Source organism: Antechinus flavipes, chromosome 2 (assembly GCF_016432865.1).
Source record: "Antechinus flavipes isolate AdamAnt ecotype Samford, QLD, Australia chromosome 2, AdamAnt_v2, whole genome shotgun sequence".
NCBI lineage: Eukaryota > Metazoa > Chordata > Mammalia > Dasyuromorphia > Dasyuridae > Antechinus > Antechinus flavipes.
The window spans coordinates 228176173-228203962 of NC_067399.1; the positions used below are offsets into that span (position 1 = coordinate 228176173).

At 37.4% G+C, this 27790-nt stretch overlaps 1 protein-coding gene and 1 long non-coding RNA gene across 4 annotated transcripts in view; one reads left to right on the plus strand and one right to left on the minus strand.

Moving 5' to 3' along the window:
• PTK2B (protein tyrosine kinase 2 beta) overlaps positions 1 to 27790 on the plus strand; it is a 167111-nt gene that overhangs the window by 84834 nt on the left and 54487 nt on the right. For both annotated transcript variants that reach the window (XM_051976381.1, XM_051976382.1), the window contains exon 3: positions 15453 to 15693. In XM_051976381.1, the coding sequence (XP_051832341.1) occupies positions 15490 to 15693 (204 nt within the window). In that variant the 5' untranslated portion in view covers positions 15453 to 15489. The remainder of the gene's footprint in view (positions 1 to 15452; positions 15694 to 27790) is intronic.
• LOC127548793 (uncharacterized) lies at positions 18453 to 27590 on the minus strand. 2 transcript variants are annotated; one of them, XR_007950469.1, is made up of 3 exons: positions 27198 to 27590; positions 25786 to 25937; positions 18453 to 21822 (listed from the first exon to the last, which is right to left on the minus strand). It is a non-coding gene; the product is annotated as an uncharacterized LOC127548793 (long non-coding RNA). The 2 variants fall into 2 exon arrangements; XR_007950470.1 differs by lacking the exon at positions 27198 to 27590 and adding an exon at positions 26894 to 26997.

The following is a 27790-nucleotide window of genomic DNA, read 5'->3' on the forward strand; positions in this document are numbered from 1 at the left end:
AGACTGTGGGAAAATAGTTTATCATCTCTTATGTTCTGGTTTCCTGTGTGCCTTAGAAAGCTCAGTGCAAGTGGAACTGTTGGGTCAGAGCGGTTGGTAACGTTCTGTCTGGTATAGCCAAAAGCAGAGTATTTCTTTAGACCCACCAAAAATAGAACCCAGGTGTGATGACACCCAGTCATTTCCTCCCAAGCCTTCTCCTCTGCCCCAGTGCACTGCATTTAACAGAATGTTGGTAAGGAAGGCCCCTATGTATGGCCCAGTCAAATGCATCTACTAGATGTAGTGAAGGTACTTTGAGCCCAGGTGAGGTGGGGGTCCTGCATCAGGGTAAGGAGAAAGGAGAACTCCACAGCCAAGGGACAGGCTTGATTCATTTTTATTCTGAAACTTTTTTTTGCCTTTTGCTCATCTCCTCCTTTCCTTCTATGGCTACTTCTCTCTTCACACAATCCTGGCTATCTTGGTTGTGCTCAGGAAATCCCATTCTTCTCTGGATCTAGATCTAGAGATGTGAGGGAACCCCCACCCCAAGAGGCTTTTAGTCTAACTCCTTCAACTTATGGATGAGAAAAATGAAACTAAACAAGATTGTGGAACCCCCTTCCCTCCTCGGGTCACATAGCTAGTATTGGAAGTGAAAATTTGAACTGCAATTTTCTCAAGTCCCATAAACTATACCCATTCTGCCACAGGCTCTGGAAATTAGAAGTTGGGTTTTTCTCTTGATATTTGGTTGTCTCCAGCCCCGGAAAAGTGTAAGCCCCCTGCGGACAAGGACTATTTTCACTTTTGTCTTTGTCACAAAGCCTTTGACACAAGTGCTTAATAAGCACCTATTAAATTGAATTGAATATTGTTTTATCCAGTATAAAAATCTTTATGAAAATCTCATTGCAATGGGGTAAGAAGCTTGACCATTTCCTCTGCATTTTCTCCTGCAAGTTGACATCCTAGCCATTCTTCTAGTCCCAGTTCCGATGTAGTCTTCCATACCCTGCCCCTACTTCACTCAGGCAGAAATGATTCCTTCCTCAGTCAATTAATAAGCATTTATTAGGTACTCATTAGTACAACTAGGAGGCATATCAGATAGTGTTGGGCTTGGAAGAAGGAAGACTCATTTTCCTGAATTTAAATCTGGCCTCCAACACTTATGCAAGCTATATGACTGGGCAACTCACTTAAACTTTGTTTGCCTCAGTTTCCAAAATCTATAACATAAACCAGAGAAGAAAAAATCAAACCCATTTCAGTGTCTGCCAAGAAAACCTCAAATGGAGTCACAAAGCATCAGACTTAATAACAAAATACTTATTATGTCTCAGGTACTGAGCTGGGTATTGGAAATACGGAGGCCAGGAGTTTACATCCTTTTGGAGAAAAAAGGTGTATACTTAAATTTATATACAAAATAAAGACAAGTTAATTTTTTGGGGGGAGGAGATAAAGGAGGGATGGAGGAAGTGGTATTAAAGCTAAGTTTTGAAAGAAGCCAGTAACTCTAAAAGGCAGAGGGACAGAGTGAGGAGAGGAGACTCCAATAACACTTTGTTTGCTCTTCTCTTCCCTCCTCCCCACTTAATATTTTTTTTTCAATTACATGTAAAGATACTTTTCAACATTTGCTTTTATAAGATTTTGAATTCCAAGTTGTTTCTCTCTTCCTTCTCTTTTCCCACCCAAGACAAAAATCTGATGTAGGTTATACATGTATAGTCATATTAAATATATTTCCACATCATTCATATTATGAAAGAAGAACCAGAACAAAAGAGAAAAACCATGAAAATTTTAAAAAGTGAAATAATGCTTTTTGATCTTCACTTAGAGTCTATAGTTCTTTCTTTGGGTGTTGATAACTTTTTTCATAATGAATCTTTTGGAGTGGTCTTGGACCATTGCATTGTTGAGAAGAGCTAAGTTTGTCATAATTGATCATCTCACAATTTGGTGTTACTATGTGCAGTGCTTTCCTGGTTCTGCTCACCTCACTCAGTATCAGTTCATGTAAGTCTTTCTAGGGTTTTTTGAAATCTTCCTGTTCACCATTTCTTATAGCACATTAGTATTCTATTACATTCATGTACACCAATTGTTCAGTCATTCCCCAATGGATAGGCATCCTCTCACTTTCCAATTCTTTGCCATTTGGTCTTCTCTTGCTTTTTCAACCTTTAATTTATTTTATAATTATTTGTGCCCATGAAGTATGTGGCAGGCTTAGGTAGTGTGGTTGATAGAGCATCACTTTTGCAAGTTAGGAAGTCTTGGTTCAAATTTTGCCTCTGATATTTCCTAGCTGAGTGAGTATGACAAGTCATTTAAGCTTTCTGAGACTCAATTTCTTCATCTGTAAAATGAAGATCATACCTGTACAACCTATCTTATGAGATTACTGTGGATTCAAATAAGGTAACAGATATCAAACCTTTGCAGACTTTAAAATATTATTCAAATGCCAGTAATTATATCATTTTCCCTATGAAAATGCCATTTCAATCAGAAAAGAAACTTGGAGATTTCTTCCATATTTTCTCTCATTGAAATCTTATCCATTCTGTAAGCTGTGAACTCTTTGAGGGCAGAGATCAAATCTTATTTACCCCATAGTGCCTGGCCATAATAGGAACTTCATAAGTATCTGTTGAATTAGACTCTCAGCTTCTTGGGGACAAAAATTATTTTTTTTCTTTTCTTTGTTTCCTCAGAATTTAGCAAAGTGCTTGCACATAGCAGACACTTGATAAATGCTTATTGATGACTTGAATGTCAGTAAGTAAACATTATTAACATAGTTAACACAAATATAATTTTTTAAAAAATTAAATAAATAATTATATATTAATTTTAAATAGTTAAACATAGTTGGCACTTATGTACTAGGTGCTTTACTAAGTGCTGGGATGCAACAAGAGGCCAAATGAACCTTTAAAGAACTCACAAAATAATAGGCTAAACTCCTTAAAGTCAGGGACTATTTCATTTTTGTCTCCATTCTCAGAATTACTTGGCTAAAACTCAAACTTGGTAAAAACTCAATTGTTTATTGAATGTTGAATGCATGTCAAATTAACTAAAGTAATAATAATACCATCCAGCATTTATGTGGTCCATTAAATTCACGAAGCATATTGACCTTACTGGTAAGCTAAAAATTCTTGCCACTAAACTAAGGGAATTTTCAACCTGGAAAGTCTCCTGGTTGAGGTTTTGAGGTTTGAAGAGTGGTATCTCCCAGAATTCTAAGAGTTCTGTAAAACTTCTTTCTTTTACTGCAAGGAAGGGGCTTGGACAAAGAAATTAGATAAAAATAGGAGTGAACAAGAACTTCATTATTCTAAAGCGAGTGTGCCCAGCTGGAAAGCTCTGGGTCCAGACCTCTGGTAGTCTTTCTAAGCATGGGAAACATCACAGTGAGCAGTCAACAATACCAATGGGTATTCATTAACCAACTCACCAGACATTCTGCATAGTTCTTGCTATGTCACACCAGGTTCTGACATTGATTCGACAAGAATGTGAAGTTACGGTTTAGAGGGAGAAGACACATACAGATGACTATAAAAAACCTTAAATGCACCAGGGAATAGCAATGTGAAGTGCTTTATTAGGTCCAAAGGGACGAGTCAACAATGACAGCAAGAATCAGACTAGCATTCATTTCAAAGTTACGTTTCACATGCTCCATTTTAGACGATCCTCACAAAATAAGCAAAAATGGGTAGCTAGGGAGCATTATAGTGCATAGAGCACTGAGCCTGGAGTTGGGAAGAGTTAAGTTCCTGAGTTCAAATCTGTCTCAGATATTTACTAGCTATGGGATCCTAGGCCAGTTTTTAATCCTGTTTTAGAGCTGGAAAAGGAAATGCTAAACTACCCCTATTGCTCTACCGAGAAAACCCCAAATGAGGTCATGAAGAATTGGACACGAGTGAACAATTCCCCTTATGAGGTGTGTGACCAAGGTCACCCAGTTAATATACCTTAGATTTAGTATTCAGATTCAGCTTTCTTGCTGGGTTTTATTGCTAAACTATATCTATCCCTCCAGGATATCATAGATAAAGCATTTGGAAAAACAGCTCAAATTTTACAAAGAATGTTTAACAATTTAACAATATTTAATATTTAACAAGCTTATACAGCAATCAATCAAGAAATATTCACTATAGAATAACTAGGAACTAGAAATTCAAAGATAAAAATGAGACAGCCCCTACTCTTAAGGGGCTTACATTCTATTGGGGGAGGGAAGGAGAAGACACTTAATGCATATGAAGTAAATTCTAGGGTAATTTCATGAGAGAAAGCACTAGTAACAAGCAGGAATAGGAAAGGCCTTATGTTGGAGGTAAATATAAGGGAAAGAATGTTGGATTTGGAGTCCAAAAAACCTGGGTTCAAATCTGCCTCACAATAATAGTAATAGTGTTGTTCAGTCACAGCCGTTGCATGTGACCCCATTTGAATCAGAATATTGGAGAGGTTTGCCATTTCCTTCTCCACCTCATTTTACATATGAGAAAACTGGGTCAAGCAGGATTAAATGAGGAACCCAGGGTTATGTAGCTAGTAAATGTCTGATCAGTTAGTAAATATCTGATTTTAAATGTCTGCATTTCAATCCAAGATGATGAGTCTTCCTAACTCCAGGCCCAGTACTGTGTCCACTGGCCACCTAACTGCCCTCAATAGTAATAATACCTAGCATTTATATAGTGACTACCATATATCAGGCACAGTGTGTGCTAAGTGCTTTACAAAGATCTCATTTGGTCCTTTAAACCCTAGTAGGTAGATACTGAGTTATCATCCTCCTCATTTCATAGATAAAGAAATTAAGAGTCAGGCCTTTCTGACCCCAAGCCCAGCACTCTGTCCCTTACTCATGATGTTTCTTTAGGTAAAGAGATCACCTTGCAGTTTTAGCCTAGAATTTTTTTTAGCCTGATTCTTGATTTCTTTCTTTCTTTCTTTCTTTCTTTCTTTCTTTCTTTCTTTCTTTCTTTCTTTCTTTCTTTCTTTCTTTCTTTCTTTCTTTCTTTCTTTCTTTCTTTCTTTCTTTCTTTCTTCTTTTTTTCTCTTTCTTCTCTCTCTCTCTCTCTCTCTCTCTCTTTCTCTCTTTCATTAGTATTTTATTTTCCCACATACATGCAAAAATAATTTCTAACATTCACTTTTTTTTTAAATTTTATTTTATTTAATAATAACTTTGTATTGACAGAATCCATGCCAGGGTAATTTTTTACAACATTATCCCTTGCACTCGCTTATGTTTCGTTTTTTTTCCCCTCCCTCCCTCCACCCCCCCCCCAAGATGGCAAGCAGTCCTATATAATGGCAAGCAGTCCTATATATAACATTCACTTTTGTAAAACCTTGTGCTCCAGTTTTTTCTCCCTCTCTTTCCCCTTCCCTCCTTTCCAAAATAGCAAGCCATTAGATAGAGGTTAAACAAGTTAATTCTTCTAAACATATTTCCATATTTGTCCTGCTGCTCAAAAAAAATACAAAAAAAATCAAAAGGAAAAAACCCAAGCAAACAAACAATAACAAAGGTGAAAAATACTATGCTTTGATCCCTATTCAGTCTCCATAGTTCTCTTTCTGGATACAGGTGGCATTTTCCATCCCCAAGTCTATTGGAATTGCCTTGGATCACCTCATTGTTGAAAAGAGTCAAGCTCATCACAGTTGGTCATCACACAATCTTGTTAGTATGGGCAATGTTCTCTTGGTTCTGCTCACTTCAGTTAGCATCAGTCATGAATTCTTTTCTTAATGAAATTAAGGGAGGCTAAAAATATAGATAATTAAATAATAAAATTCACAAGAACTCAAAGCCCCCAGACTTTAGTGACCTCTAGGAGCCAGGCCACAGATAAGAATTTCTGACCCACTAAATTCTGCATATTTAAATAGTTTCCAAGTTTGCCTCAGTCATACTTTTTGTCTCATAATCTTGTGTAATTATACCAATCCAAAAAGATATCACTCAAAAAGGGATTAAGGTCAATTTCTCTTTATTGGGGAAAAAACCTCAAAATTATTGTAAGGAATTACAAAAATTGCAAGTCCATACATTAAGTATAGACATTTACAGGAATAAGAAAGTGTTTAAGAATAAAGTGTCTGGGGAAGCTAGGTGGTGCAATGGATAGAGCACCAGTTCTGGGGTAAAGGGAACGTGAGTCAAATCTGGCCTCAGACCCTATTAGCTATGTTACTGTGGACAATTCATTTAATCCTAATAGCCTCCAAAAAGAAGAAATAGTGTCACTCATTTGTTAACAGGTAGTAGAGTAGAAGAAAAAAATAGTGAAGAAATTTCAACAACTTTCAGCCTCATTTCAGGATAAGTACAATCAACTAGGTTTCTTTCCATACAGATTCTTCCCTAAGTGAAACACAAAGCAAGGAAAAGTTCCAATTGCTCAATGTCATGGTCTCTAAGTCTCCATATATATGATGTATTTTCTGAGGCTGCTTCTGCTAACCTGGCCCTGTGTTCCTTTTCCCCATCCCTCTTCTTCACTTCTACTTTTGACTCTTCGAAGAGTATTTTATAAAGACTTCCAGTGCAGTGGAAACTCTGATCTCCAAATTAGAGGTCGCCCCAGGATGGGTGAGGAAGGGGCAGAAAGTAAATCCCAAAGTGCTTGGTAAGCAATGGATTCTTAGCAAACAATGGATTCTTAGTAAACAGTGGATTCTTAACCTGGGATTCATGAATCTAAAAAAATTAATAACTCTATTTCCTTAGTATTTCTTCATATTTCATTTTACACATTTAAAAACTTTATTCTGAGAAGAGTTTTATGAGTTTAGCAGGTCTTCCAAAGGAATCCATGTCACAAAAATAGTTAAGAATTCCTACTTAAAATATCTCCTCCACCCATGGGGAGAATTCGTCTGAACCTCGTCTATGTAGCCTGTTATATAACCTTGTTTTCTGGTATTGGATTTGGGTTGCTAGAATTTTACAGCTTTAGGAAACCTTCAGAGGTGTGGAGGTCCTATATATATGTAAACTATTATCTTAGAAAGATATTATATATAACCTTCTATTTAATTATTCAGTAAAATATAAAAAAACTGAAGTTCACAGAGGTTTAATTGAATGTCTTGCTTAGTGTCACATAACAATTAAGTGTCTATGAGATAGGATTTGAAGCCATCTAATTAATCTTTTAGTACATACAGAGAAACAAGGGCAGCTAGATACTATGATGGATAGAGCACTGGACTTAGAATTAGGAAGACTTGTTTTCCTGAATTCAAATCAAGAAACTTACCAGCTGTGGGGCCCCAGGCAAGTCACCTAACCTATTTGCTTCAGTTTCCTCATCTATAAAATGAGCTAGGGAAAGAAATGGCAAGCCACTCCAGTTCTTTGTCAAGGAAACCCCCAAAAGGGTACAAAGAGTTGGATATGACTGAAAAATGATTGAACATCATCATAAGCATCATGACCTATATGAGGATTTTCTGGCTCTTTGCAGCTGCAAGTGCTTTATCTTACACCAATTATATTGTTTTTATCACCTATATATTTTGTGCATATTTGTTTGTATATACTTATGCATGTATGCTTTGTCTTACCTGGTAGAAATAAACTTCTTGAAGAGCAGGGATTGTTTCACTTTTTTTTTTGTAACCACAGGACTTAGCATATAGTAGACACCTAATAATAAATACTTGCTTGTTTGGCTGAAAAAATGAATGAGGCTAAATTTTTTTTTTTTAAAGAATTAGGTTAATGAAACCTGTACAGAACTTTTTTCTATAGAATTGTAATTGACTTAATAGTCAATTGATAAAATCACCATTATTTTAGGCCTAGTCTAACATCTTTTAAAATGCTCTGGGTGACTTTACTTCAGACCTGGATGAAGGTTCTTTACTTGTCTGTGTTCATCTGCAGAAACCTGGAATAGCCCCTTTCTTCCTTCCCCTTCTCTTTACTATGCAGATCCTACCCCTCCTTCTAAGTCTAGCTTGAATGTAGGAGTTCTCCAAGAGTCTTGCTTATTTATATCTTCAGTATGTCTTGTGTAACTTCACTGTTTCCCTGTCCTCTCAATGAAATTCATACATTCTTTGATAAATATTTATTGAGAACTTATTATGGGCACAAGCTCTCTTATAGACTTTTGTAGACTTATAGATTTAGAATTGAAAGAGACCTGCCCCATTTCTGCCTCCCTTATTTTATAAATGAAAAACTGAAGGTCAGGGAATTTCAGTGGCTTGCTGCATATCATCCTGGCAGTGAGCATCAAAGGTGGGACTTGAAAGCTCACAGTCTAACTCCAGAATCAGGTCTCTATCCATTGCAAGCCCCTATATATGGGAAGATGGAAGGTTATAGACGGCATCTGCTGTCTGAAAACGAATGCATGAAGAGATGAAAAGCATTTATTCAATGTTTACTTGCCCTGTGCCAGATGCCATGGCAAGCTCTGGAGATGCAAATGCAAAAATTGAGATGATATTCAAGGAGTTTATATTCTCATTGGAGAATAGATTGGGGAGGTATCATTGGTAAATTGATGAAGAAGTGAAGTTAAAGGCTGGTTAAAGTAAAAAGGGTTTAAATAAAGCCTTGAAAGATAGGAGAAAATTGGAAAGGTGGGTGTAGAGGGAATAGAATAATAAGCAAATGTTGGGAGGCAGAAATGAGCATTCCCTATTTGGGGAACCTTGTTGGAGTGCAAGGCTCATGTTGAGAGTAATGGGATTAAATAATAGGAGATAATAAGGAAATCTGGAAATGTGGCTGGAACTGCAGTGTGAAGGGCTAAATGCCAAAGAAAGGAATTTTTTTCCTTTTTTAAATAATAGCTTTTTATTTTCAAAATATATGCAAAGTTAGTTTTCAACATTTACCCTTGCAAAACATTGTGTTCCAGATTTTTCTTCTTCCTTTTCCCCTACGTCCCTCCCCTAGACAGCAAATAATTAATATATTTTCCCCTAAAATCAATAGGGATCCCCTAAATATTCTTGAGTAAGGGAGTGATATGATCCAACCTGACCCTTATGAAGATTATTGTGGCAGATTAGATAGGGACGAGACTAGAAGCAAGGGTACTCTTTGGGAGGCTGTTGCAATAATCTGTGGACTGAACAGAGATAATAACTGTGGGAGTAAAGAGAAGGGAATATGAAAGGTGTGGAGTTAGAATTCATGACTTGGCAACTTATTGGATGAGGATGGAGGCGATTAAGGATAATTCCAAGGTCCAAGCTGGCACATTTACAAGAAATTAAGTTGAACCAAAGGTCGGAATAAAGCTAGTAATGCTATAGTATAAAGCCAGGAGCACAGGGAAAACCAGACTGAGACAGGACCCAAGAAATTAGTTGAGGCCATAACAAGGCAAAACATTCAAAGTCCAGGTAAATGATCTAGTCCTAGTCTGCAGGAACAATGTAAGGAAGAGGAGGAGAGCAGATGATAATAGAGCCACCTCTAGCTGCTTTTTAGGGCTCACTGATGTCCACTGAGATCCAATTTTGAATTAGGCTGATCTGAAAGCTTATTGGTGATAGCACCCCAAAATGGCTTGCTGAGTGATGGTATGGGGTGGAGAGCAAAGGCTCTGAAAAGCCACTATCAGTTAATGGACTCAGTCAGTTCTCTGCTAGGAAGGACCTGATTTCAGAGAATGCAGAACCTAAGACAGGATGTAGTTCAAAATTAAAATAAAATTCATCCTACCCAGATCACTGCCCACAACAGAGCTATTGTGATCAAAATCTCCTTACTTCATGTCCCTCCACTTAGAATCAGAAAACACTCCAAGTTTAGTGGCACTCCATCTCCTAATCCGCTCCAAGAATGGAAGTTGAGATAGAGGCAAGGACTGGTCCATGCTTGGAGTCACCAGACTTTGTAGTCCTATCCCCGTGTTTTTTGTTATTGTGCCCTTGTTTCAGTCATATCTGGCTCTTTATGATCCCATTGGAGGTTTTCTTGGCAAAGATACTGAAATAGTTTGCCATGTCCTGCTCCTGCACATTTGACAGATGAAGAAACTGAGGCAAGTAGGATTAAGTGTCTTGCCCAGGATCGCACAGCTGGGAATTGTCTGAGATCAGATTTTTAAGTCAGGAAGATAAGTCTTTCTGACTCCAGGCCCAGGTCTGCACTATTTATCCACTCTGCTATCTCACTGCTCCTATCTTTGTGTAGGCAAAATACTAAAAATAATGAAAAAGTTATTGGAAAATGGAGACTGAGTTCTATGCAGGACAGTGGGCTAAGGACAAAAGTGAAGTAGACGTGGTTCTAGTCTTGGTGCGGTTTATAACCCAGAAAGGGCAATAAGACATGCAAGGAATTGTAATAAAAATGGAATAATCATCATTGGAGAAGTGTACAGAAGATGCCATGTGAGCATAAAAGGATAACAAAGCTGACTGTTGGCTGGGCAGATCAGAGGTGACTCTGTAGCCTTGAATGATGAAGAGGATTTTGATAGGAGGAAATGGGTGGGAAAGAAGGGAGGAAGATATTCTATACAAAGAGAAAAGCATAAACATAGACAGAGGGAAAGAACGTTTTTGAAAGTAATCCACCCTGATATGAGTGAATAGGAATAAAGGAAGGTATGCCTCCAAATAACAGTAGGCGATGTAGAGAAGTAGAAAAATCACTAAGCTTTGGGTTATAGAACACCAGGATTCAAATCCCACCTTAGTTTTGTAACTATGAGCAAACATCTGAAGCTCAATTTCTTTTTCTACATAATAGATATAAAATTCCTCTGATACTTACCTCTCATAGTTGTGAGGATCAAGTGACCTGATGCATTTAAAGAGTTGAACAATTTACAAATTCTTAATAAATCTTATCTATTATTATTGATATGGAAACAAGAGCAAAGAGATTAATTTGTTCAGCTAATCAGGCAGGTGATAAATATTAGAATCAGGATTTGAAACTAGATGTTTTTTTTCCTCCAAATCTTGTGACCTTTCCATCCCACTTCCCATGGCTTTTCAGAAGAACACATTGAATTTATTTTTAGACATACTACAGATTTTATATATATATATACTTATACAGCACCCATTCTTTTATTCCCTCAACTTGCACTTTCATTGGTAGGATGAGTCTCCAGACTGTTACTCTCTGGTATAAAGGTATAGTCTATGGGTCTGGAGCTCTCAAAACTATAAGTGACTAGTCTACACTGGTGTATTTCATATTAACAGTTACCTGGTAGATGCAATTAGCTTCTACCAAAGCAAAGGCATTTACTTGGATCTTATAGTAAGAACAATACTACAAAACATTCTCCCCATAATGACAGAGCATATTCTTCTGCATTCACGGGGAGATTGGGTATAAAGTTAAAGTGACATACGTATGGAGGGAACTCACACTTACAGTTGTGATGTTGATGAGGTTGAGATAACAAAATAAAATAAAAAATAAATTATTTGAAAAATATATGACACATTCACAATGATCATTCTCTTTGTCAAAAGGAAGGTTTGTTTAGGAAAAGTTTTCAGACAAAATACGTTGCAAAATAGGCTCCAGAAGTGACAGATATGAAATGGAGTTGGTAGAGCAGATAGTTAGGAAGGAAAGGAATTTGGAAGAATCCATTAAATGAATATGCCATGAGGTCTAAGCTTGCTATTAGTTGGCAGGTTAGATCCACAGAGGAGTTTAGCAGACTAGTCAGAGTTGGCCAGAGTGAGGGGAAAGGCACTGTTAAAGGGAAGACACTCTCAGGGAGAGAAAGAGAGTATCTTCATAGTGATCTTAGTCCCAAAGAGAACTTAGCAAAGATCTTCATCATGAAGCAGATCTTTTATAGAAATATAACCTTGTGGGCTTCTCAGGGAACCCAGAAAAGTAAGGATAGGAACTCATATGGAGGGTCAGAGAGCCAGGGAGCTCAAACATGGGAGAATTAAGGATCCAGATTGAATGCATCTGGCAGACCAGATCCTGGATGGTCTAAAGATTTGCTAATCTATATCTCAAAGGTTGTTTAAAGATGGACAAAGGTTTGAGGAATAGACAAAAGAGTTCCATCCTCATAATCACTCCATACCAACAGGATAGTCTGGGAATTAGTTATATCTGATAAATGCCGGATAGGCTTCTTTCGAACAGGTGATGATAGTTCCTGCCAGCAGTGCCTTGTTTTCCTTTCTTGCTTTATAGAGCTCTCACAGAGTTCATCTCTTGAAAGCCAGGGCTAAAATCTAAGGTTCCTTCTCCAGAAGACATATTTTTCCTTGAAAAAACTTCTACCCTTTATTGACTATGTATATGTCTGACTGGAGAATGTGTGTCTTCACTTGCTGGTAAATGTATTTCAATGATACTTCAAATGAACTCCTCAACTTCTGGATAGGGTGTCCTACTGGATAAATGGCTTTGATGTTGGATGCTATGCTGATTGGGGTATAGGGAAGAGGAGAGAAAAATCTCCTTGTCTTCTAGTATGGACATAAGGATCATACTACACAAAGCCGCTTCCAATCTGGATTCATTAAAAGTGACAACCTATGTCAGCTGATTCCAGGGCATTCAGGCTTAACTATCCAGAGACCTCCAGAGGAGTGGCCAGATTTTACCTGTGCTCCCATTTCAATTTATTCAAAGAAACAGGTTCTCTCAATGTAAAGGAACTCTGGGGGAGTAGATGCATCTTTACAATTCATTTAATGCTTCATTCACATTAGTGCTTGTTTACCTTTGTTTTTTGACTTTTGATTTCTGTGACTACATTGATTAGAGAGGTGGTGAGGGAATGCAATATATTGTAAAATCCTAAAGTGTTGACTTTTGTCTTCATATCCCCAGTGTTTAACATAATAGATAAATGAATTTCTTGAAGCTGAATAGAGAGGTATCTCTGGTAGATAACCCAGATGAAGATGTCCAGCAGGTAGAGAGGTTCTAAATGGCCTCTCTCGCCCACCTTTGCTCTATGGCCTTTGTATGCTGCCCATCCTATTGTTTAGCTTTTCTTAACTTTTCTCTTCTCCATGGCTTCCTTCCTTGTCATTCCTTCAAACTTCTATTTCTACTGTCTCAATCTTTCCTCATCTTGTTCCACATGCTGCCTCCTTTCCTGGCAGCTGCCTTTGTCAAGCCTGGCACTTCTGCTTCTGGGTACAGTGTGGGAGTGAGAGTGACTGTGGCAGAGCAAAATCATCAGTGTCTGGTGGAGGGATGAGAAAGCCTGGAGGCAAGATTCATTCATTCATTCAATAAGCATTTATAAAGCATCTATTATGTGCAAGGTACTGTGCTAGAAGTAGAGATACAAAGACAAAATGTAAAACATTTTCTACCTTCATAGAACTTCAGTTAAGTTATGTGGGGAGGGACAAAACAACATGTTTATAGATAATATAAAATATATCCTAAACACAAAGTAATGAAGGGGAGGATTTAGAATAGACCTCATGTTCCTCACACAGGAGTTGACATTTGAGCTGAGCCTTGAAGAAAGCTTGTGAGTCCAATAAATCAAAAAGTATGGGGTTCCAAAAGTCTTAGTGGAGTTTTAAGATTTAATGGCTTAAGACTACACTAAGACTTTTGAAAAGCTGTGTATTTATTAAGCACCTGCTAGATAGTTCAGTGGATAGAGAATAAGGAAAAACCTGAGTTTAAATCCAACCTCAGACACTCACTAACTGTATGATGCTAGGGAATTTCTATTTATCTTAATTCACCAAAGAAGGAAATGGCAAACCATTTCAGTACTTTTGTCAAGAAAACCTCATGGATGGCATGGTTCATGGGCTCATAAGACTGAACAACATGATGTGTCAGGCACTATGCAAAAACAAAATGAAGCATCTCCTGCCCTTAAGATGCTTATACTCTGAGAACCCAATGTGTACCTGGTTAAGTATATACAAGGTTGAGTGTGTGTGTGTGTGTGTGTGTGTGTGTGTGTGTGTGTATTGAGGGAGGGAAGAAATAATAGTAATTGAGAGAATCAGGAAAAACTCCATGTAGAAGATTGTTTGACTTGAGCCTTGAAGGAATCTAGGAGTTTCAGGAAATAAAGGGGAGAAAGGAGGGCTTTTTAAGCACGAATACCAGCCTGTTCAAAGGTACAGAGATGGAACATGAAGGATGAGGAACAGTAAGAAGGCTGGGTTGCAGAGATAATGAAGAAAAGCAATACATAAGGTGTTATGCTAAAGAGACAGGATATGCTCATTTAGCAACTCCAGAGAATAAGCTGCTTTAGGGTTCATGTCAGGGGTGTGTTGGGAAGATTTTAAATGCCAAACAGAAGAAAGTGTATTTGAGCTTTAAAGAAATAAGAAGTTACTAAAATTTATTGAGGAGAGGGGTGAATGGTCAGACCTTTAGGAAGGTTCTTTTGATAGCTGATGGATAGATTGGAAAAGGATGAGTCAAGTAGACCGAGGAGGAAGCTGTTTCTATAATCTGTCAGATGGGATGAACTAGTTCAGTGGCCCTGTGAGTGGAGATAAAAGGATAGACATAATATGCAAGACTTTGAAATTGGTTGGATATGTGGGATGAGGGAGAATGAGGAGGTGAAGATGACTCCAAGCTTCCAAACTTGAATGATTGGAAGGATGATAATGTCTCTTCTACAGAACTAGGGAGGTCCAAAGGAAGACCTTGAGACATGTTAGGTTTGAGATGCCTTAGGACATCCATTTTGCAATTTCCAATTGGCAGGTAATAGGACTGGAACTCAGAATATGGGTTTATGAGGCATCTTCATAGAAATGCTATTTAAATTCATGGTAATTGGATGAGGACACTAAGAGAGAGAGACAAGAAAAGGAAGGCTTGGGACAGAACCTAGGAAGATATCTGCAAGAAGGGAATGGGATATGGAAGATTTTCCAATCAAGGAGAATGAGAAAGAATGTTCAGAGAAGTAAAAGGAAATCCAAGAGAGATCCATGTCATGAAAACTGAGAGAAGGAGGTCCTATAAAAGAGAATGAGGAGTGAGTGTATTCTACATATAGGAAGCAATCAATACAAAGGCATGGACACAATTGTTATCAATAGGGCAATATTATAGCAAGCAGTGATCAGTATGTCTAGGTTGTAGATTGTGTGAATGAATGATAGGCAGGTGCCAGTAAGCTTGGGAAAGTAAATGAAGTTGGAATGAGAAGGGCTTCAAATACCAAACAAATAAAATCATCGTATTTTATCCTAGAGGCAATTCAAAATTCTCTTCTAGGCTCAACTTCTATGTTTCCATGACTTATGCTGTATGAGTTTACTCAATTTCCCTAATCTGTAAAGTAGAAAGGATCATTTTCTATTGCTCTTTACTTTTAGGAGAAGCTTCAAGACAAGAGATGGCCGTGGAATGTGTGGAGCACTGGATTTATTCCCCATGGGGAGGGAGGCACTCTACAGCCAATCTCATGCAGGCTCTTCTCTTTGCTGTCTCCTAACAGGACTGAGATGCTCCGGCCCTAGCTGTCCTCTGGCAGCATGTCTGGGGTGTCCGAGCCCCTGAGCCGGGTGAGGGTGGGTACTCTGCGCCGGCCCGACATCCCCCCAGAGCCGGTGGTGGTGGTGCCTGTGGATGTGGAGAAGGAGGATGTACGGATCCTCAAAGTCTGCTTCTACAGCAACAGCTTCAACCCTGGGAAGAACTTCAAGCTGGTCAAGTGTACTGTGCAGACAGAGATCCAGGTAAGATCTGGGGATGGGTAAGGGGGTGGTGAACTAGACCTTTGGTTTAAAAACAGAGGCCTTGAATTCAAATCCACTTCTACCCTTTGACTAGATTCAGCCACTCTGGATTGTGATTTATTTGAATATAAAATGAAAAGGGGTGGACTAGATGACCTTTAAGATTACTTTCAGCTCTCCAACCCATGATCCTTTCATCGCCTTTGAGCAGACCCAACTCAACTGTTCTGACTCTGATATTTTCATACATGGGAAGAAATAGTATGGAATTTCCTCCTATCACATATATCTCCAGGCTTGACTTCCATATTTACTGGACTGATTTCCTCTCTCAGTAGAAGAATTTGATTCTAGGGTAGTTCAGTTACTACAGCACACTGGACAAGTGGTCCTCTGGCCTCTGCCTGAAGACATACAAGGAAAACCCCTTGAGGGAGCTCTCCCTGTTAAGAAACTTCCTGACATCAAGTCAACGTTTTCTTCCTAGTAACTTCTAGTTTTTGTTTCTGGTTCTGTCCTTCTTGGGACTAAAGAGAATAAATGTGATCATTCTTCCACACGATATAGCTGTGTAATCCTGGGCAAGTCACTTAACCCTGTTTGCCTCAATTCCTCATCTATAAAGTGAGCTGAAGAAGGAAATGACAAAGATTCCAACAGCTTTGCCCAAAAATCCCATATGGAGTCATGAAGATTTGGACATGATTAAGCAGCTACAAACTTCTACCAATTTCTGCCCTTTAGGCTTAGTGGAACAAGTATATAATACCTCTTCTGCATGAAGAATATGAATTGTTCCTTAGAAAATGACCAGAGGTGAATTAAACTATATATGCCCTTAGAGTCAATAATGCCACTATTAGTATATTATCAGAGTACATCAAAAACAGAGATAAATATTTTATTTAACATTTTGGCAGAAAAAAATTGAAACAAAGAGAATGCCATCAACTGGAAAGTCCTTGTAGCTAAACAAACTGTGGTACATGAATATAATTGAATATTAATGAACTGTAAGAAATGACATGAAAAGAATTAAGAGAAGCTTTGGAAGATATATGAATTAATGTTGTGTAGAGTCAGCAGAATCTAGAAAATAATCCATACCATGGTCACAATCAAAAAGATTGAAAAACATCAATGTTCTGATTATTTCAGTAAAAAAAAAAACATAAAAGGGGATAATTTATTAGTCATGGTAAGGTTCAAGATGATAATTTATTTTTTATGTTGAATTTTTATTTTATTTTACATTTTATTTTTATTACAGCTTTTTATTTTCAAAACATACATGAATAATTTTTCAACATTGATCCTTGTGTTCCAAATTTTTCCCTCTCTTTTTCTCCATCCCCTTCTGTAGATGGCAAGTAATCCAGTATGTTGAACATGTTAAAAACATAACTAAATCCAATATATGTATATAGATTTATATAATTATCATGCTGCACAAGAAAAATCAGATCAAAAAGGGGAAAAATGATAAAGAAAACAAAATGCAAGCAAACAACAAAAAGAGTGACAATGCTATGTTGTGACCCACAGTCCTCTCTCTGGAGGTAGATGGCTCTCTTCATCACAAAATCACTGGAACTGGCCTCAATCATCTCATTGTTGAAAAGAGCCATGTCAAGATGATAATTTCTTAAAGAGAAGTTAAATATTCATGTTTCAAATACTCAGCAGTTCTGGTGAGATACTCCCTGTTGTTTTAGCTACTTTCCCCCTTTTTTGCATCTTGGCTTCTGTTTATTAATAGTTGAGGCCATTTTCTGGTTTTTCAGGTCTTTGATCCTAAAACTGGGGGAAAAAAAGCTTAAAATCCATTATTGTATTACCAGTGGAAAACTGAATCCCACTTGCCCAAATCCTGCTGCTTTGTCCATTATCCATAAAGACTGTTTGAGGGAGAAATGTTTCTTAAAATAGCAACTAATCTTGACTAATAAGGATGGACAGTGAAGTATGTCTCCTTTTCAGTAGAAAGGTAGTAGACTATGGTTATAGAGTGAGGTATACATTGTCAGATGTAGACAATATGTTGGTTTGTTTTGCTTGGTTTTGTTATAAGGCTTTAAGGATTCTGTTGAAAGGAATGAAAGGGGGTGTCATTGAGAATTAACAACACTATAAGAAAGGAAAAAAACATCAGTAAAACAATTTTCAACTTTCCTAATGTTGCTGAGGGCAAAGAAGGTATTGTAGGCAGAGAAATGGGATGCTAAATTTGCAGAGATAAGAATGTATATAGCATTGGTAGTAGTGGTGGTGGTGGTGGTGAGGCTATTGAATCAATCTGTCTGGAGCAGACTGTATAGGGAATAGTAAGATATGAAACTGGAAAGGTACAATTGCAAAGAATCTTGAATACAAGGCTACAGAGTTTGGTTTTATTTTAAAAGTACTTGGAGAACTGAAAATTTTTGGCAGGAAAAAATATGATGAAATTGTTATTTTGGGGATATTAATCAGGCTATGGTATTCAGGATGGATTGCAGGTGGGAGGATGGGAATTTAGTTAGGAGGCAAAATTTCTGCTATAAGGTTTTGTAGCCTGAAATGAAGTGGTGGTAGCAGAGAAAGAAAGGAAAGATGTGTGAAAAGAAAGAAGGATTCAGCATCAAGGGATCTGGATTCAATCCTGATTCTGTCAGTCATCTATCAATCAACAGATGCTTTACTAAGCACTTATATTTAGATATAATGAGTGCCTTATTAGATTTAATAAACTGGAGGAGGGAAGAACTCAGAGATGATGATTTATTAAATATAATAAAGTACCCACTATATTTTTTATTTTTTATTACAGCTTTTCATTTATATATGCATGGGTAATTTTTCAGCATTGACCCTTACAAAACCTTTTGTTCCAAATTTTCCCCTCCTTCCCCCCACCCCCTCCCCTAGCTGGCAGGTAGTCCAATAGATGTTAAATATGTTGAAATATATGTTAAATCCAATATATGTATACATATTTATACAGTTATCTTGCTGTACAACAAAAATCAGATCAAGAAGGAAGAAAAAAAACTGAGAAAGAAAACAAAATGCAAGCAAATTATAATAGAGAGGGTGAGAATGCTATGTTCACAAAGTTCCCACGTTCCTCTCTTGGGTGTATTTGGCTCTCTCCATCACTGAACAAGTGGAACTGGTTTGAATCATCTCATTGTTGAACAGAGCCACGTTGAATTGATTGTTGTATAGTCTTGTTGTTGCCATGTATAATCTCCTGGTTCTGCTCATTTCACTCAGCATCAGTTCATGTAAGTCTCTCCAAGCCTTTCTGAAATCATCCTGCTGGTCGTTTCTTCAGAACAATAATATTCCATAAATTCATTTACCATATTTTATTCAGCCATTCTCCAATTGATGGGCATCCATTCAGTTTCCAGTTTCTTGTCACTACAAAAGGGTAGCCACAAACATTTTTGCACATGTGGGTCCCTTTCCCTCCTTTAAGATCTCTTTGGAATATAACCCAGTGGAAACACAGTTTGATAACTTTTTGAGCCTAGTTCCAAACTGCTCTCCAGAATGGTTGAATCTGTTCACAATTCCAACAACAATGTATCAGAGTCCCAGTTTTCCCACATCCCCTCCAAAATTGTTCATTTTCTAGAATCTTAGCCAATCTGACAGGTGTGTAGTGGTATCTTAGAGTTGTCTTAATTTGCATTTCTCTGATCAATAGTGATTTGGAGCGCTGTTTCATGTGGTTACAAATAGTTTTAGTTTCTTCATCTGAAAATTGTCTGTTCATATCCTTTGACAATTTATCAATTGGAGAATGGCTTAAAGCATCCACTATATCATTGTGACATATTTAATATGTATAGGACTGCCTGTCTGGGGGAGGGGTTGGAGGGAGGGAGGGGAAAAGTCGGAACAGAAGTGAGTGCAAGGGATAATGTTGTAAAAAATTATGCAGGCATGGGTTCTGTCAATAAAAAGTTATAATTATGAAAAAAAGCACCTACTATATCTTAGACACTGTACTGGAGCTGGATATACAAGTCAAAAGTGAAACACTCCCTGCCTTCAAGGAACTTACATTCTTTTAGGGGAATCAGCATGTGTAACATACATACATAATATATACAAAAAAATACAAAGTAACTTTTGGGAGAAGGCATCATCACTTGGGGTGGGAAAGGACAGAAATAATAATGCTTCTTATATAGAAATAGTATTTGAGCTGAGATTTAAATGAAATAGGGGTTCTTTGATATAAAGTGCTGATGGGGTGCTTTCCAGGAGTGGACATAGCATGTTTGAGAATGGAATAGCAGGTTTGAGGAACAGTAAGCAGGCTAATTTGGCCTGAGCAACTCTCTGGGCAAGAACTTAAATTCTGGGTGTAAAAATAAGAAGATTGAACTAGATAGATGACTTCTAAGGTCTCTTCTGGCTCTAATCTTTGGTTCTATAACATTGTGTAAAGGACATTTTGAAATAAGATTCTAGAGATGTCATTTTTAATTGAATATAAGAAGATAAGGGAATGGGAGAACTGAAAAATGGTTGATACTCTAGGCTTGGGTGAATGAGAAAGTTACAACAGTTTTAGGGACTGAAGAGATGGTTTGGGGAAGAGAGTAAGTTAATTTTTGATGGTGGAATTGGAACTATAGGCCTAGAGTTCAGATGAGAAGTATAGTAGATGAGCCTTCCAAGTGTCGGAGTACAGGAAAAACAAAAAGATGAGGTCTAAACCTTGGGATATATCCTAATTTTAGGCATAGGAGGAAATTAAAGCATAAAAAAAGTTAGAGAAGAAGCAATCAGAAAGATAAAAGAACAAGGAAATAGAAGTATCACAGAAAACAAAGGAGAAGAGTTCCAAATTGAGAATAGTGTCATGTATTGCACCCAGCTCCCCTGGGATACTTACAACACAACTATCTTTTGATTGATCCTCAACTTTAGCTCTTTGGAAGCAGTATTAATTCCACAATTCACAATTCTATAACATCATTGAAAATGTATTGGTGCTTCAGTTAAAAGCTACTGAGATCTATAATTTGAGGGAGCTGGGACTTGGTCATTATATGCGTTTTTGTGTCTTAGAACAGTTATAGAAGAGCAGTGAGGATAGAAGAAAGGTTTCAGATAAGTAAGAAGAAAACAGATTGTGCAGTAATGGACCTGGGGGGAGCAGACCACTGGTTGGAAAAGTTGGTCTGTTAAAGGGAACAGCAAGATCAGACAAAGTATGCTTTCCTTAGAATGATGAAAGTGTGTATGTGTGTTTGTGTTTATGTGATCAAAGAAGGAGCAAGTGGGATGTGGGGCAAGAATGAAAATGTTTTTAATAAAATTTCCTTTTACAAGCTGGTGTGCTATGAATGGCAATTGGCATCAGGGTTTCAGGACATTGGTAGCAATGGTTTTCCAGAGTTTTGAGGAGGGGACTTTCGCCAGGTTACTCCCTAAAAGGTAATTTGTACCTCTTGCACCACAAGTGATTCCATCACTCACAAGGATTTGAATTATCCATATGGATTCAAGATAAGAACATAGTCTTATTGTGCAAGGAGCAGGATGTGTCTGTGAAAGTTCTGTATTACTTACTCAAATCCACTGAAAGTTAATAGTGGCTTGGAATTGTCTTAGTTCCCTAAATAGACTCAACTTGCCCTTTAGGAGGTTAAGGAACATAATTTTATGTTTGGAAAGTATTGTGGTTTATTGGAAAGAACAATAGATTTAGAGTTGGGGAAAATCTGAAGCTGAATTGAGATTTGATACTTTGTCACTTTGTGACTGTGGGTAATCCCCTTAATCTCAAATTCTCAAGTGTACTTCAAGTTCCTCAGATTGAAATCTGTCATCCATACATACAGCATCTTTCTAGGCTTTTTTTTTTAAAGACCATAATAACTCCCCATTACTTTCAAAATTGTCGTCTAAATTTCTTTCTGTTCCCTTCTGTGAATTTAAAAAGCTATTTCTCTCTCTCTCTTTCTCTTTCATTTTCTCTCTCCCCTCCTTCTTCTCTTCCTTTTCTTCTTCCTCTCCTCCTCCTTTCTCTGTCTTTTTCCTCTTCTCTCTGTTTTTCTCTTCTTCTCCACATGTGCCCATTCCAAAAATATCTGTCTTTTCCTGATGCTTGCATCCATCATCTTTCTGTCAAGAGATAGGTAACATGCTTTATTATAGGTGCTTTGGATACATGGGTGGTTATTGCTTTGATCAAAGTTTTTCAATCTTTCAAATATATTTTTCTTCATACTGTTTTTTAAAATAACTTTCTTATAGTTCACTCTGTATCAGTTCATACTCTCCAGGAATTTCTGAAATAATCTTTTATATTGGTCAATAATATTCCAATATATTTATATGCCACTATTTCTTCAGCGATTACCTAAAACACCTCCCCAGATTCTAGTTCTTTGCTTTCCCTTTTTCCTAATTAATTAATTAAGATTAGGAAATTTGTTTTACTTGTAACTATTTCTTCCCTTGTATTATTCTCTCATTTACTCTCCATTTCCCTTCCCATCTCTACCTACTTGACTAAACAGTCAATTTGAAGTATTTCAATACCAAGCTGTGACTATACCAAAGTGTGTGACTATGTATGTTTAATTCCCCTTTGTTTATTTCATATAAGAATAAGATTTGCCTGATGTCTATTTCTTTCAATTATACTCTTTTCATGCACTCTAGTGATGAGAAATAGCAAACTCGACTGCCTTCTTCCTCTTTTCCTTTCATTTCCCTCTTCACAGTCTCAAAATAAAACCAATATTCTTGCTATGTCCTCTGTTTTTCTTTTTTAATTCTCATAATATCTTTTGAAAACTTTAATATTCTGAAGGGATAGTTATTTTTTCTTTCCCTATTAGGATTTTAGAACTACATCATCATTCAACACCCTACAATTGCTCCATTATATTTACCTTTATGGATTTATCTGGATTCTTCAAATTTCTTACTCAGTTTTGGTCTAGTCATCAGAAATACTGAAAGTTCTCTTTTCCTTTTTGGAATAATTCAATCCAAAATCTCCTCTTATTTATAGGAGAAACTACTTGGTCTTGTGTGATACTGACTATGATTCCTTAGTATTTGAACAACTTTTTTTCTAGATGTTTGATTTTTTTTTTTTTTTACATTAAAGTGTTCTTATTTTCACTATGACATTCTTGGGACTTTTCCTTAAACCTTCCTCACCCCCCAGAAGGTGATTAGGAGATTGTTTCTATCTTTAGTTTTCCCTCTGGTTCTAATAGATCTGGGAAGTTTTTATTTATGACTTCTTGACATATGGGGCTCAGATTATTTTTAAAATAATGGTTTTTAGAGAATCCAATGATGTTTTGTTTAATTATTTATTCTGTCAACTTTTAATAATACTAATTTTTTTTTTTTGTTCAGAACTGTATCTCAGGGGAGATACAAATTTGGACCTCTGCCTTAGGGAAGGCACATCACAATGTGATAGGGGAATGAGATGAAGAAATAACCATAATATGAAATATTGCATAAGTGAATTACAGGAGAAGCAGAAAATAAGGGAAGCTTCAGATGAGAGAAGAAAGAATCTTAGTAACAAAAATCTAATGATTTTTATTTCCCTCTGATCTATTTTCCAAGTTAATTTTTTTAAATCAGATATCTCATAGCTTTTGATTTTTTCTCTAATATTTTTTTGCTGTCATGGAGTCATTGATTTTTATTTAGTCTATTCTAGTTTTTATTCATAGGGTCCATTACTTGGATAAATTCTTCCATCTTATTTTATCTATCAATTCTGCTTCCAGTTCTTTCCTTTTGAGTTTTTATTTCATTTTTAAAATCTCTTGCTTCATTTTATGTGGGTATTCATTTCTTTAGGGAAAATAGTTTTTTTTTTTTCATTTGGGTCACTTCTTATAATTGTTATGGAGTTACTTCTTCTGGATGGAATCTCTGTATCTACAATAAATCTTTTTATTGGTCAGAATTTAATTTGATTTATGCAGCTCTGCAGTTTCAGTTCCCGAATCAGAGTTTTGTGCTAGGGCCCAACTCTGCCTCATGCTACACTTTGGAGGAAGAGTGGTTGGCTCTGTTTGGCCTTACCCTAGATCCCTTAGGTCACTGTGCTGATCTCCTTCTTCTGGGGTCAAATCCCACCCTATAGCTTTGAAATATATAGTGATGCATCTTCAGGACAGCGTGCATAAGGATCACTGCTGTTCTATTTTTGTTCCTTTCCTTGGCCTTTCTGATTATGATAGATCTTTCTCATTTTCCTGGGTCTTTTGGGAGCAGTCTTCATTCTTGCTATCTCTGGACAAAGAGCCTTGCAGACTACATGTATTTCTGATTCTAGGAGACTGCCAGATTGCCTGTATTAGTATTAGAACAGGATTTTCTGGCATGACTCTTTACTATTGCCCATGCACTTCTAAGTGACTTTTTTGTGCATTTCTGGGGTGGAAAAATTCACTTAATATAATTTTACTTTGGGTTTTTTATTTTGTCTAGTAGGAATTTGGGTTTTTGGTGGAGTGGGTATGTGGGAGTTACATGTTTTGCCTCCTATTTAGGCAACCATCTAGACAAAAGTACATAGATACAGATGTTTTAAATCTTCCATAGAATCATTCAATAATCACTACCTACAGTGGTAGGGGTATTAAACAGAACTAAATGAAGCACAAGGAGCTTAGAGACCCTTGAACATCTTCTTTTATCTTTGTATTCCTAGCATCTCACATCCATTACAATGCATTGCCCATAAATGTTTGTCAGATTAAGAAGTAAAGAGTTGGGCAGGAATTTGGGATTTAGGAAGAATTAGTTTTTGTAATGGGGGATCTAGGACTCTCATCCCATCCTTGTAAAAGATTTCCAATTTCAGGAGTATGTGATAATTGCTTTCAAGAGAGGTATAAAGTGCAATAAGATTACTTCTGGATGAACAGGAAGGAGAGTAGTTTGGAAAACTGGGAAGAAATATTTTTGAACCATACCTTGAAGGCTTAACAAGCTGTTTCAATAGATAGTGAGAGATGTAAGAGCACTTTAGGCAAAGGACACCAAATTATTTTTATCGTTGTTGTTATTTTCTTCATTGTGAGATACTTCCATTATGAAACCTCCCTTCCTTGGCGCAGGTATGCAACTTATACACAATATATAATATTTCTTAATGTTGCTTAGACCACTGAAAACTTAAATGAATTTCCTTTATGGCTATGCAGCCATTATGTTTTAAGGGCAGGGCATGAAAGTTAGAGCTTTCTGACATCATGTCAGACTCTCCACCTACTATAACATTTTGCATCTCAGGACAAAAACAGAGAAGTGAACTTTTGGAATTGTATGTTAGAAATGGTGGATTGAGCTGGGGTGCTGGGCATAAAAGGGTAGTATGGAATAAGGCTGTATAGGTAGATATTTCAGGTCCTTTAGTGCCAGATTGAGGAATTTAGACTTTATAAACAAACTCCCCTTAGACCTCTTGCTAGCAGATGATATGAATATGCAGTGCCACATGCCAACTGGTACCATGTTTTCTTCCCTTGCCAGCCATATGCCTCATATTTCCCCCTTTGCCTAGGTCTGACTTCTAAAGACACAACTAAACAAACCATAATAGTTTTAGCACAGCAGTAGAAAGTGATTTCTCTATAATTGGCTACCCAAATATTCTTTGGCTGCAGTGACTAAAGGAAAGAAGTTGACAGGAGTTGGAAGAAAAGGAAGTTTGGGTACTCATTCTAGCTCTGCCTTCTTCTCTTGAATCTTCTCTCTATTCTCATTTTACTTTTAGCTTTTTTGAATTAAAACATCTTTGTGTATATCTCATCCCATTTCCAATTGTCACAGCCTACCATCATCTTTTTGTTTTCAGTCTCCATGGTTGAAACAGGTATATCCAGGCTCACCATCAGCCTCTGGTCTTATTTTATTGTTTTCCCCTTTGGGGGACTAGTGTATCACCCATTTCACAGGTAAATTCTGGTTCATCTTCACCCTTCAGCTCATTGGTATCTCAATTTTCTCATGCACGAAATGAAAGGGTTGGATTAGGAAATCTTAAGGTTCTTTCTAGATCTAATTTATGATTTCATTAATCAACCAACAATAAGTTACCTTAAGTACCTGCTATGTACCAAATATTGTTCCAGGCATTGGAATGTTGTTGTTAAGTCATTTTTTCAGTCCTGTCTGATTTTTTGTGACCCCATTTGGATTTTCTTGGCAAAGATACTGGAATAGTTTACCATATCCTTCTTCAGTTTAATCTGTAGATGAAAAAACGGAGGCAAATAAGGTAAAGTAACTTGCCCAGAATCACACAGCTAGGAAGTGTATGAAGTCAGATTTGAAGTTAGGAAAATGAGTCTTCTTGATTCCAGACCTAGCATTGTATCCACTGAGCCATCTACCTGCCCATGAAAGCCTAGGCAAAGCATTTAACTTCTTGTTTAATTAGCCAGAGGAGTAAAATTCTCCTCCTATATCCAGAAAAATTCTCTTGGTTCTGTCTGAACCAGATTAAAATATAATTGGGAAAATTTAACAAAATATAAACTATAATATAGATAATGTTAACTTGTGGTTTTCTAAGTCAATTTGCAAATCATAGGGATCCATTTCTATTTGAATTTGATATCACTGTTCTAGTCAACTTAGACTCCAAATTGAAGGTGCCTATTTGCATTGACAAGGAAAGTTTCCTCATCAAGAAGATATCAAAGAAATACCAAAGAAATCACAGGTGCATTCTCCTTCCTTATCCTTCCTTTATTTTGAAATACATAGTAAAACATGGCAAGATCATAGAACTATAGCTATATAGGACTTCAGAGACTCCTCTAGCTCAACTCCTTAATTTTACAAAAAAGGAAATGGAAATTGAGAAAAGTTAAGATCATGAAGGTAATATGAAGTTAAAGGGGGATCCAGTCCTTCTGCTTCAGCATTCTTTTCATTGTGCTGCACCCCCATTTTACAGATGGAAACAAAGACAAAAACTAAGCTAAGATTAAAGCACATCCTCTGACTCCAAATCTTTCTACTCTATATCACTTCTCCCCCTTTGGAAGCAAAGGAAATTTCAGGTACAGAGAAAGGATCATCCTCCAGAAAAGGAGCTAGAAGAGAGTTCCCTTTAAACTGAAGAAAAGCAGTGAAGGGGAGCTGGGAATCAAGGAGTCTTGCCTCCTACTGCTAGGATTGACTCCCCGACCTATCCCACCTTCCCAGCTTCCCTGCCATTTGGGTTTGATTCTCCTGCCTGTATACTCTTCCTCTTCATTTTATGGGGTTTTTTCAGAGGCAGTCATCTGGCTTCCTGTGGTTCTGGTGCCAAAGGGTGAAGGTCTCCCTTACACACACACCCACCCACACACACACACACACACACACACCCCTCTGTCCATTCCAGACAGACTCCTCAAGAGCCTCTCCAGAAGGAGCTTTACTTCAGAAAATGGCAGCTCCCCTTTATCTCATTAACATTAAACCCAGGCTCTGAGTCAACAGAAAGGTCTTGCACCCACCTCCACCTTTCATCCCCCCACTCTGTTCCTCAACTTCTTTGACTCAGCCATAAGCAGCCCTCCAGTTTCTCGCTTCATCTCTGTTTACAACTTCCACGTCTGTCCCTTATCTGTCTGAACACTCTGTACCAGGAATGTCTCTTGAGTCTTGCCAAGTTTGTCCAACACTCCTCCTCCCCTGATGGATTTTTTGAAATCCCCATTCCCCAGTCAGGAGTTTATTTGTTTTTTCCCCTTTCCCCTTGATTAAAAAGAAACACGCTGCAAATACTTCTTTATACCAGAATTCTATGTCACCTAAGGGCACCCCGTGGGAGGACACTAATTTAAAATGATGGGGCTTATTAAAATATTTGTTGATTGTTAGTGTGCTTTCTTTACTTTATTTATCTCTTGCTCTCCCTACCTCCCTCCTTTCTTCTCTCCCTCCCTCTTTCTCTTCCTTTTCCTCCTCTCCCCTTGTCTCTCTTCTCATTTCTTCCTCTTTTCCTCCTCTTTGAACTTTTTCTGCCCTCTCTCCGTCCCCCTCTCTCTCTGTGTTCTCCCTTCTCTTACCCCCTCTTCTTTTTCTTGCTTCTTTCCCCCTCTTTCTT